Source organism: Sus scrofa, chromosome 4 (genome assembly GCF_054392235.1).
Source record: "Sus scrofa isolate SSC_HxYL_T2T_F1_AM1 chromosome 4, Sscrofa_HxYL_maternal_Yorkshire_Landrace_v2.0, whole genome shotgun sequence".
Taxonomy (NCBI): domain Eukaryota; kingdom Metazoa; phylum Chordata; class Mammalia; order Artiodactyla; family Suidae; genus Sus; species Sus scrofa.
Window position 1 is genome coordinate 69,932,326 of NC_139386.1, and position 12,894 is coordinate 69,945,219.

At 39.7% G+C, this 12,894-nt stretch overlaps 1 protein-coding gene across 24 annotated transcripts in view; it reads right to left on the reverse strand.

Moving 5' to 3' along the window:
* Positions 1 to 1,125: 1,125 nt before the first annotated feature.
* SULF1 (sulfatase 1) overlaps positions 1,126 to 12,894 on the reverse strand; it is a 181,128-nt gene continuing 169,359 nt past the window's right edge. For all 24 annotated transcript variants that reach the window (XM_085022147.1, XM_085022162.1, XM_085022159.1 and 21 more), the window contains one exon: positions 1,126 to 3,448. In XM_085022147.1, the coding sequence (XP_084878273.1) occupies positions 2,670 to 3,448 (779 nt within the window). In that variant the 3' untranslated portion in view covers positions 1,126 to 2,669. The remainder of the gene's footprint in view (positions 3,449 to 12,894) is intronic.

Here is a 12,894-nt window from a genome sequence, read left to right on the forward strand (position 1 = left end):
GCATTTGGCCTGTTCACATTTGATGGGACAGGAACAAGGAGGAAGGCATGATGCCATGTCTACAGACAAGACTCTTATCCTGGATTCTTCTCCTGATGAAACTGTGGTGTTATGGGCTGACCTGTGTTCTCTCGAAATTTATGTATCGAAGCCCTAATCCCTGGAGCGACTGTATCTGGAGAGATCTTTAAAGAGGTAAAGTTAAATGAGGTCCTACAAGTGGAGCCTTGATCCAGTATGACTGGCGTTTTTATAACGAGAGATCCCAGGGGTGTGTCTGCACAGAGAAAAGGCCATGAGGACACAGCAGGTGCCCCTCCACCAGCCAAGGACAGAAGTCTCAGGAGAAGCCCGACCTGCTGCTACCTCAGCCATGGGTTTTCAGCCTCCAGAACGGTTAGAAAATAAAGTCCTGTTATTTCAGCCACCCAGTCTGTGGTACGATGGCAGCCCCAGCAAACAAATACAGATGGTTTCCTTCAGTATTCCAGGATGGAACTGGCAGATGCCAAAGTCCTTTGCTTTTTTTCCTCTATGATTAACCTTCTGAGCTCTGGACATTTCACAGATGGAAAGCTCCTCCACCTGAAGGGGAGAAAGGTTCTCGGGACATCTGGAGCAGAAGGAAGTCTATGGAACTTGTCAAGCAGGAAACCCGAGGTCTTGGAAGGTGTTGAGTTCTCCACCAAGTTCATGGTTCCCCAGAGAACCCAAACTGACTTGGGGAGGGAGGTCCTGTCTCCTAGCATTTGAAAACCTCCATTTGTGCTGCCCAAGACTGGCCACATAATTTGGGGATTCACTGAAAAATGGAAACGTGGGGTCCCTTGTTCAAAAACTATTGAGGATTTCAAGATGGCGACAGTAAAGAATTCGACCCAGCCCTGGCCTTGCACAACTGCCCGGTTGCATGCCTGGGAAGCTGCCCCTGGGGCGGACTCCGACGACCTCCCAACAGCAATGAGACACATCTGTGTTGACATCATCACCCTGAGAATGCTCTGTAATACACTGGCTTTGGAGCAATTTGACAAATAAGGCTAGAAACTGAGATGAGGACTCAGTTTTACTTGCAAAAATGGGTAGAACACACAATCTCGGTTAAGTTCATTTCTCTGCAACAGGTAAAGTTTAAACACCTTTTATTTCAAGAATATTGCTTCTAGACTTTCCCGAAGCCAGAATTGTTCTATAAAAGTATTACAGAATATTACACAAGATTAAAAAAAAAAAACGCAGTATGCTTCCTAATAACTTGAAGCTTTTTTACAAAGCACGTCATTCATGACCATAAATATGTTTCTTCTGTCATTCAGCCGGTGACACACACATCGGATGAAGCGAGAGTTATTTTTAACATATGTACAGAGTCTAAGGTAAAGACTTATAAGTATCAAAGATTCAACTATAACATATTAATTTTCTTTAAAAGAGTTTACCTTAAGCACTTAAAGAAAACATAATTTACCTATGCATTTGAATTATCTAAAAATAAAATGAAAAGTACTGTTAAGCTAAAAAAAAACTTTCTTGGGAAGCTGGCTAGGATACTGGTAACTCTCAATGAGGTAATAATCCTTTTGCTGGTATTTAAACATCTAATGTTATGACAAGAATATTTTCAAGAACACAATTTCAAAAGCAGTTTTAAATGATGCCTTAAAAAAAAACCCCAGAACCTGGTGAAGGCCTTAAAAATAATCATACGACACATATGGTGTTTAAATTATGAAACATTCATGAGTTTGTTTTACTGAAAAAGATTCCTTATGCAAATGCAACATATTTTCTCAACACTGAAGCTTATTAGCCAGGTCAAGAAAACAAAACAAAGAGGAGAAAAAAAAAAAAAAAGTCTTCAGTCCTTTGATCCTGTCAAGAAAATAAAAAAATGCAGCAACCTTAAGCATATGATGAGCACATTGAGGCTGGGCAGAGAGAGAGAGCAGGAGATCTTTGTTTTGTTTACTTATTTATTTTTACTGCCGACATCCTTAGCCATGCCTTTCTGCTAATCAGTTTTAGCAAGTCGAGGTACAACACATGCATTATGTTCTGGAAAAAGTGGTATGCGGGACAATATGTGAGCCATCCTGCGTGTCATCCTTGGGGATCCACTTTGTCACACTGAGAGCAAGCAGACTGTGACAAGCCTGCAGGGTGGGGTGGAGGGGAAGGAACCAAATAGACATGGCGTTCCAATCTCAAAGTGCAAAAATCACGAACTAAAAATGAGGGCACGGAAAAATTCCAGTGGTTAAAAACGAATCAAAACCACATTGACGTGCGCAGTGGAAAGTGGATTAAAAGGTTCACCGAGGAGATCAAGGTTCAAAAACTCAGAAAAGGCACAATTCTAGCCATCATGACGGGATAACATTGCTATACGCATGTCCCTACAACTTTCAAAGATAATACTGTTTTAGTACCCCCGCCCCCCAACACACAAACATAATCCCACAAGGGGAGTCACTTTCTCCCCTTGGTGAATCGTGACTTTGAACCCCAAGTTCTTGTGCGCGGACCGCTCGCATGCGCATTAACGTCCGCTGCGCGGGTGTCCCTGGGGCAAGTTTGGAATGTTGGTTGTCATGATTGCCTTTATTAGTTGACTAGGAAAAAGTTAAAAAAAAAAAAAATACTGTGTTTAGGGTAAGGGAACAGGGCATCTAATCAGAGGAGAGTGGAAAGGAGGCACTGCCTTCCTGACCCTGGTAGCTCCCCCTTCTGTGATTCTCTTCCACCTTGTTCGACATCCTCTCGGTGCTGCTGGAGGAAGCAGCCTGCTCCACGGTGGACACTTTCATCATCCGCACAGGAAGATGCAGGCGGTCGTCGGCAGCATCTTCTCTTGGGTGATCGTCCTGGGGAAGTGCCTTCTGGTGCCCGCTCCTGGGCTGCCCCAGCTCGGCCGGGCCATCGCCACTCCAATCAGGTTCAAGACGCTGGATCCCTTCACGTTCCATCCATTTGTCAGTTTTATGATTTCTCCAGTGTTCAGAATTCAAACGATTGACTTCCGGAATGTCGTTATTCCATTCAAGTTTACTCTCGGGACTGAATGTGGGTCGATTCGAATGCAGGGTTGGAAGGTCAGCTGGCAAGGTCAAAGGAGGCGCTTCTTCAACCCTACGCCCGGGGTCTTTATCTGACTCCGCGGAGGCTGTCTCTGCCGGAGCAGAGCGCTCAGCAGACACAGCCAGGAACCCATCACTCTGAGCACGTGTAGTCTGGTTTATTCTATTTTGCTCATGGTGACGGTTCAGCAGTGCAAATACTCTATCTACATCCTTCAAGTAATTAGTCCAGTCAACCAGACTAAGTCTAGAGTTCTGTCTGTCCTCGTAGACGCTTCCATTCCCACCGTAAACCTCCTCCAGGCCTTGCCAGTTGACGTCTGCAGTGAGAGGGGCCAGGTTAACCTTCCCATCCATCCCATAACTGTCCTCTGTGAAAAGAGAAGGAGGTGGGACCTTAGCGGGGAAAAGATTTCCTGCTTATGGAATAAGAAACTCACACTTTATATGGCACACATTGACTTGAAACATAACATTAAAAAGTATATTTCTCTAGTAATTTGTTATTGAGGAGTGGCCTTAGGTTACAAAAGTGACTGAATGATAATGAAATCTGGAAAGAGGATCAAATGGGTGAAAACTTCTATGACCAGGCTTGGTTGCTACTGGAAATACGAGGGTATTTTACAGTGTTCTACTCCTGGCTCTACTCAAGTCATCTCTGCAACCAGGAAATCCTGTGAGAGAGCTTGGGTCTTGGTTCCTCATCAGTCAAGTGTGGACATAGTTTATGTGATAAAACCTTTACTACTTACAGGGTTGTTGGGGGAATGATGTGTTTCCAAGTATTTTAATGTGATAGGTGATCCTCAGCAAGCTATTTTTGTTTTAAATCCCCTGGCACTCAGTACGAAACTGCATTTGAGTGCAATTAAACTCTTCAAGTTAAGCAAAACTGTTTCTTTGTTTTGTTTTTGTTTTTCTCTAAAAGTTCTAGCCTTTAGATAAATCAATTGAGTGGTTTTTTTTTTCCCCCCAGCATGCAAAGACTACACTAGCTTTCTCTCTCTCAGACTTTTCTACATCACCAAGATGACCACAGTTCTGCAGAAAACAACATCTTTTCTCTAGGTGTGGCCAAGTACTACTTAGAAAGAGGTGGCCTAGATGAATGCAATGAATTATAAAGCAATACAGATGAGCAGGAAGAGGAAGTAAAACTACACAAGCTCCACATCCTCAGTATAACTAGAAGATAGAGAATTCTATAATCTTCAAATCACCTGTAATTAAAAAAAGAAGTTAATACTAAATCTCAGTAGAGCTGCATGTTACACTTTGGGTGCAAGCCTGGGGAAAACAGTGGCGAGAAGAAGGAAGTGAGAATGGAGTTAAAAATGTATTTGAAACCATTGCTGGAAAGAATGTCAACCTGAAGTATAAAATACTATAGAGTTTTGGCAAATCACAGTAATGACAATGAGGAAGAATCTTCAAAGGGCTCATGAATCAAGGTGGCAGTTTTGAAAGGCATCACTTCAAGGAGAAAAGGGGACAAAGGAAGAGGGAAACATCCTTTGGAAACTGGGTGATAAAAGAAAAAAGAAGCCATGGTGGGGGTCCTGCAAGAAAAAAAGAGAAACAAAAAATTGGGGGACACACAACCTCTTCAAATCCCATCCTCAAATAATAATAAAATAAAAAGGTAAAAAGAAGGTATACGTGGTTACACTGACAGAAAAGGATCTTCTTAAACTAGGCATCTTGTAAATACTTGAAGTTCATTAAATTAATAAAAGGAGTCTAAATACAAACAAAATTATTACAAAAGAAAACAGAAAATAAGAATAAAAAGTCTATCATCTTATGAAAACGTCCCTGCCAAAATAAACTATGAAGTGGAGAAAACTACAACATAACACTGCTAAGTACATTACATCTTCTCAATCAAACATCTGAGGATGTGAAAACCATCTTAAATCAGAAATGAAACTGTGAACCAGGGATTGTATATCCAGTCAAGCTCTCCATCAAATATCAAGGCTACAGAAAAACAGTTTCAAACATGTGACTACGCAATAGCTCTGGAACAGTTTTCTAAGGGATGTGTCATTCAACCAAGAAATCACTGGGGAAACTTCAGCAACAGGATTGAAGATGAGCATTTAACATTTATTGGAACATTTCTAGAGCTCTCTATATTATAATGCTCTATGAGCATTTATTAGATCCAGGAGTAAAACAAAGGTAGGGGAAGGGATACACACACACACACACACACACACACACACACACATCTATATATACATTTTATATGACAAAGTAGAAATAATCCAACTAAAACTGGGAGAAGTAGAAAAGCTGGAAGATAATAAGGTCATTGAGTATCATTCAAGTAGTAGTTGGTAGTCAAAGAACACCATTAAAAACTGACCAATGCAATAACACAAGATTAAATAAGAAACAGGGATTTGGGGCATTAAGAATGTATAAGTTCGGAGGCAACCGACAGAACAGGAATACAAAATCTACTAAGTTTCAAAGGTGGGAGAGAAGGGCAACCATCTTCATAAAGAAGAAACCTGTATAAGATGCAATGAGAAATATACAGAAACGGTAATAGGAGATACTCAATCTAAGACAGGTCACACGGACTCAAAATATAGAAGATTGAAATATATAATCAATCAAGTAGTTCTCACAGATATGTATCCAAGGGTCATATACTCTGAGAATAGAGATTCCACTTTCTCAAACACGCACAGAAAGTCACGCAATTTGATTACATATTAGGTCACGAAGAATACATCAGGAAGTTGCATAAGGTAGAAATGTTACAAACAACACTCTGATAAAATACTATAAAACTAGAAGTTAATTAAAACAAGAAAGCCCTTTAATCTGGAAATGAATAGACCTTCTATTAAACATCTTCTGGGTGAAAAGGGAAATATAAATCTAAAATTATAGAATTCCTTAAACATAATGCTAATGGAAAACAGCAGAGTAGAATTTATGATGCATTTAAATCAGTAACTAGAAGAAAACTCATAGCATTACACACTTCTGTCACAAAAAATAAATAAATCAAACTCTCAAACTCAAAAGGCTGGATAAAAAGAAAGCACAAAGAAAGAAATAATAAAAATACAAGCAAAATGAGGTAGTGAAGAGAAAAATGACATATCTAATTATTAAATCAAATTCCTGGTTCTTTCAAAAAAGTATCAAAATGGACTGTCACTAGCTAACCTAATTAAGAAAAAGTGGAGAAATTTCAGAGTTCCCATTGTGGCACAGCAGAAACAAATCTGACTAGGAACCATGAGGTTGAGGTTCAATCCCTGGCCTCACTCAGTGGGTTAAGGATCTGGCATTGCTGTGAGCTATGGTGTAGGTCACAGATGTGGCTTGGATCTGGTGTTGCTGTGGCTGTGGCTGTGGCGGGCAGCAACAGCTCTGAGTAGACCCCTAGCCTGGGAACCTCCATATCCTTCGGGTGCAACCCTAAAAAGACAAAAGACAAAAGACAAAACACACACACCCCCCCAAAAAAAAAAGAAAGAAAAAGGGGAGAAATTTCCAATATTCAAAACAGAAAATGACAAGAGAAATAATCATTGAGATATAAAAAATTTAAAACATGGGCAACTACTTTGCAAATATCAAAACAAATAAATTGAAAGCCTAGGTGAAAGAGATAATTATCTAGGAAAACACATCTTCTTGAAATGGATCCAATAGTGATAGAAAGCTTAGATAGAACAATTTCCAGAGAAGGAAAAGGTTTATAACCTTTATGTAGATTATTTGTTTATAAAAACTACTATAAGAACTTTATATCAGTTTTATAAGAACTGCACTCCAAAAAAGCCCCAGTTCCATACAGTTTCACAGGAGAATATTCTCAAACCTTCAAGGAAAAGAGACTCTTAATGCTGTACAAACAGTTCCAGAGCAGAAAACCAGAGAAAACGTTCAAACTCTCTTTATGAAGCAAGCAGAGCACTGTTTTCTGTGGTAGGCGGAAGAGTGGACACCCACCATCTACAGATGTTCCCATCCTAATTCGTGGAAACTGGTTTTGTTGCCTTACATGGCAAAAGTGACTTTGCAGATGTGAATTAAGTTATGGATTTTGGGATGAGGAGATTATCCAGGCATAGCTAGGTGGGGCCAAGGTAATCCCAAATGTCCTTTTCAGGGAAAGGGAGGCAGGAGAGTCAGAGAAAAATGTGACCTCAGAGGCATAGGCTAGGGAGAGAGAGTGAGGTATTGAGATTTGAAGATGCTACATTTTTTTTTCTGCAGCATGTGGAAGTTCCTGGGCCAGGGATTGAATTTGCACCACAGCAGTGACAATGCTAGATCCTTAAGCTGCTGAGCTACCATGGAACTCCCTAAAGATGCTACATTTTCAGCTTCAAAGATGAAGGAAAGGACCAAAGAACAAGGAATGCAGGCAGTTTTAAAAGCTGGAAAAGGCAAGGAAATGGGTTCTTTCCAAGAGTGCCCCCAGTGGAAGGAATGCAGACCTGCTGGTACCTTGATTTTGGCACTTTAATACTTGATTTAGTACTGTATGCACAGCGAACTACATTCAGTATCTTGTAATAACCTATAATGGAAAATAATCTGAACAAAATAATCTGGATCACTTTGCTGTATATCCAAAACTAACGAAACATTGTAAATAAACTATATTTCCATAAAATAGTTGTTTTGAAAAAAAGTTTTCAGGGAGTTCCTGTTATGGTACAGTGGAAATAAATCTGACTAGTATCCATGAGGATGCAGGTTCAATCCCTGGCCTTGCTCAGTGGGTTGGGGATCTGGCGTTGCCATGAGTTGTGGTGTAGGTCGCAGATGCAGCTCAGATCCCACATTGCTGTGGCTATGGCGTAGCCCAGCAGCTACAGCTCTGATTTGACCCCTAGCCTGGGAACTTCCATATGCTGCAGGTGCAGCCCTTAAAAAAAAAAAAAAAAAAAAAAAAAGAAAAATTTCAGACTTATGACCTCTAGAAATGTCAGAGAATAAATCTGTTGTTTTAAGGCATAACTATAATTAGTTATAGGGGCAACAGGAAACCCATATGGTACTTAAAAAGATAGCGCTAACATAAACAGAAAATTTCAGACTGAGATGATTAATTAAGATGCAAAAATTGTAAATGAAATATTAATGAAGAGAACTTAACATTATATTAAGAAAATAATACATAATGGCCTAATAAAATTTATTCCAGAAACAAAAGGTTGGTTCATTTTTGGCAAATCTATTAATATATCATGTCAGATCTAAAGAGAAAAGTTATTTGAGCATCTCCATAGATGATGAAAAGGCTTTATTTGGGGGGGCTGCACCCGTGGCATATGGAAATTCCCAGGCTACGGGTCAAATCGGAGCTACAGCTGCCAGCCTATGCCACAGCCACAGCAATGCCAGATCCTTGACCCACTGAGCTAGGCCAGGGAACAAACCCGCATCCTCATGGATACTAGTCAGGTTTGTTTCTGCTGCACCACAGTGGGAACTCCCTGAAAAGGCTTTTGACAAATTCAACACTGACTGTTGATAAAAACACTTTAAAAAAGAATTGAAGGCTATTTCCTTAACGTGATAAAAATGTATATAGCTTAGTCCTAAAGTCTGCTTCTCTTTTCATGGGGAAGTCCTAAGAGTATTTTCAATAAAAAACAGGGACAAGGTAACATTGTATGAAAATATTAGTTCATTCAATTAAATAAATCAATTAGAGATATACAAACAGGAAAGGAAGAAATGCTCTTTCTACTCGCAAACATATGACAGTGTGTCTGGAAAATCCAAGAGAACCCATGACAAAGTTGACTCAAAAAAAAAAATCAAAAAGTAGCAGGATGCAAAATTAATATATAGAAGCCAATAGCCCTCATATACACAAGCAGTAATCAAATAGAGGTTTTAATGATGCAGGGAAACCCTATTTACAATAGAAACAAAGACGATAAAGTGCTTACAAGTAACTTAACAGGAAATGTTCAAAACAAATAAGAAAATACTTTAAAAAGCTCCTAAAAGACCCAGGAGTATACTTGGCCAAATAGACATCCTCTGTTTTTGGATAGAAGATTAAGCATCATAAGGATATAAATTCTTTCTGATAGCCAATATTTTATTTCATTTTGTCTCATTCTATTCTATTTATTTACTTTAATTTTTTTTTTTTTTTTTAGAGCCCCACCTGCAGCATGTGGAAGTTCCTGGGCCAAGGGTTGAAAAGAGCTGCAGCTGTGGCCTACACCACAGCCACAGCAACACAGTGGGATCCCAGCTGCATCTGTGACCTACACCTCAGCTTGTGGCAACTCAGGATCCTTAACCCACTGAATAAGGCCAGGGATCAAAAGTGCATTCTCACAGAGACAACATCAGGTCCTTAAACTGCAGAGCCACAATGGGAACTTTTATTTTATTCATTTCATACTTAAGTATAGTTGATTTACAATGTTGTGCTGCTTTTAGTTTCAGGTGTACCGCAAAGTGATTCGGTTTTATATAACCATGTATCTTTTCTTTTTCAGATTCTTTTCCCTTATAGGTTATTACAAAATATTGAGTAGAGTTCCCTGTGTACACAGTAGGTCCTTGTTTATCTATTTTATGTATAGTAGTGTGTGTACCTTAATCCTAAACTCTGATTTATCCCTGCCCCCATGTTTCCCCTTTGGTAAACATAAATTTGTCTTCTATATCTGTGGGTCTGTTTCTTTTGGTTTCTTTGTATATTCAAACATATACTGAACTCTCATCAGCAGGTTGGTTTTTGCAGTAGTGTGATTTAGCAGTTCTGCAATGGCTCTCTGTGTACCGCAGCATGGAACAAAGGAGTTAATCCACTGAGGGAATGGGAACTGCATGTCTCATTGTTGGAAAAGGAAATTCTAACATAGGAACTAGAATGAACCTTGTGCTGCAGAATTAGAATTAGAGGCATCAAGGATTTGGCATTGCCATGAGCTGTGGTGTAGGTTGCAGGTGCGGCTTGGATCTGGTGTTGCTGTGACTGTGGCGTAAGCTGATAGCTGTAGCTCCGATTCGACCCCTAGCCTGGGAACCTCCACATGCTGCGGGTGTGGCCCTAAAAAGACCAAAAAAAAAAAAAAAAAAGAAGAAGAATTAGAGGTATCAGTATAAACATATGTTTTTACTAAGTCTATATCCACATAGGGATAGCTGTTCAGTATATGTATGTGTATATTTTAGCTCTGGCCACCAAAAGGGTCTAGATACAAAGACACCTTGTTTATACACTTCAAACCCAGATCTTGGTAGCCTAATGCCATCCCCTATTTAAAAGGAACAGGGGTCCTTTGGAGAAATGGCTGATTCCAGATGTGTGGGGGGGGGGGATAAAAATACAAGCTGGGTGGGGAACGTATTGTTAGGCTAAACGGCAAGCAAAGGACTCAAAAGATAATGAGGATGCATCCACAGGACACAAAGGCCACCTGAAAAGACACTATTGGCTAAATCTGGGACGCCTTGATCATCCAAACGAAGAATGGCAGCAAAAGAGTATCCATGGAATAAAATGAGGATCTATGAGTCCATACTGAACTAAATAAATAAATAGACAAACAGAAAGAAGGGAAATCTCTTCTCCATGGTAGAATACCGCTTAAGAAACAGGAACGATTGAGTTAGAAAAATCGCCCATTTGCAGCCATCATCATCATAGTGATTCAGGCAAGAATCAGGAATTCCTATCAAAGCTAGTGGATGAATTACTTAGGAGCTAGAAAAGGACACATGGGAATTTTGGGGTGGATTAGCCACCTTACCCAAATCATCAAAGGCAATGACTACTTCATAGACATGTCACGGAGCTCCTGATAAAGTATCCTGAGGGCTCAGCTCAGCATTACTCCTGTGGTTTTCCTGCCCCCAAAGCACTGCTTCAGTCCAATCACGGAGAAACATTCAAACAACCCCAGCTGAGGGACATTTTTTGAAATGGCCTGTGTACTTTAGAATTGCACGAATGATGATGAAAAGGCGAGGAATTATTCCACGTGGAAGGAGATTTAAAAGATAATTTACAGTAATGTGTGATCCTGGACTGAGGCTAGGCCAGAAAAACAAAAATGAAAAAACCCATAAATATGACATTATTGGGACAGTTGGGAACATTTGAATATGGGTTGTGGATTAGATAACTGTATTGTATCAATGTTAAATTGCTTGGTTTTGATAAATGGATAACAGTTACGTAAGAAAAGTTTTTGTTCTTAGGAAATATGCACTAAAGCATTTATATTACTTGCAAATAATTCAGAAAAAAAAAGGGTGGGCGCGTGTGTGTGTGTGTGTGTGTGTGTGTGTGTGTGTGTAAAAAGAGAGAACAAGAGAAAACAATGAGGCAAATGGGGTGAAATTCCTTGGAATTACCCTTGTAAAATTATTTCAAAATATAAAATGAAACCATTTATTAGAACCTAAATTTTCCACACATCTTTTCTGGTTTCTGCCAGTCCTCATCTCACCGAAAAAAATCTTTTTCGTGGGTTATTCTGAAGCCCTTCATTCATAGAGGAAAGGTGTGGATAGATTTCTCCTGAAAAGTAAATTCTTGAAATAAATGTGAATGATTTCAAGTTACAATTTTCCTCCAGTCCCAGAAATAGAAAGGTTGGGAAACCACTAAGGCAAATATGAAAACATGTGCAGGTTTCAAGCTGAGTCACATTCCTTTCTGGATGACACTTAACGGACTTTTAAAAATATGACCACCTAATCATGTCACCCTGTATTCTACAGATGGGTAACTTGGAGATGGCATAGCGTGGAATTTCAGCTCTTCCTGGAGAAGTGTTGAAATCAACAAGAGCTACCAGTGTCATAGCATCATAAAAGCAGAATGGATGCTTTCCACACAGACGCCTACGACCTCTTCATCTTATTCTTTTCCTTCTCTTACTTGGCCTCCGCCTCCCAGAACAACGTACAATGATTCTGAAAGCACCAGACTCTCTCCCCAGAGCACCCGCATTTATTCCTACAATGTGCTTCTCTGCCTCATCATCCTGGTCAGCTCTCAGCCTTCAGCATTCAGGTTGAGCATCAGCCGCTCCACAAAGGCCCTCGTGATCACCTCTCCCCTTCCTCTGGAGTTCCCCCATCCATGACAGCGTCCATCTGTCATGGTTCTGTGTACCAGAGATCAACGACTAAGTCTGAATTTCACCTGGCAAGGTGTCTACAGTTTCAAGGAGCAAGTAATAGGTCAACTGGAAATCCATAAAGCATTATAGTTTTGGCAATCATTGCTAACTGACAGGATATTTTAATTAATGTGGCAATTACTCTCCCCAAGTTTCATTTCTGAGGGCACTAATTTGATTTTCAAAATTGAGATCGCCTGAACAGAGATCTTACATTGTAAGACTATATATAATATAGTCTTTCTCCTAAGCTCCGCTATATGTTCTCCTTGAATGTTCTTTTCTGAAGGCACAGGATTTCCAATATTTGGAACCAAATCAGTAGGCATGCTGGGTGATTTTCAGGCTGCTTGAAACATGACATGGTTTCAGTTGAAGTGGAATTTGATTTGGGTTTTGAAATTTCAGAGACTCTGAATAGAAACTAAAAGCCAATTGTAAATATCTATTTATAGTCATTTGCTATGCATAGAAGAATTCTAATTTATGTAATTTTTTGGTGAATTGCAGGAATTCACATAAAGTAGACTATGAACATTAAACTAAGAAGGCAGTAGAGAAATATGAGTACACATAAGCTATACCATGTATTCATAGATGAATAACTTTGTTTAGTCAATGGCTGATTAAAATAACATGCCTGCTGATTGGGGTGCATGCATGTAAACTTT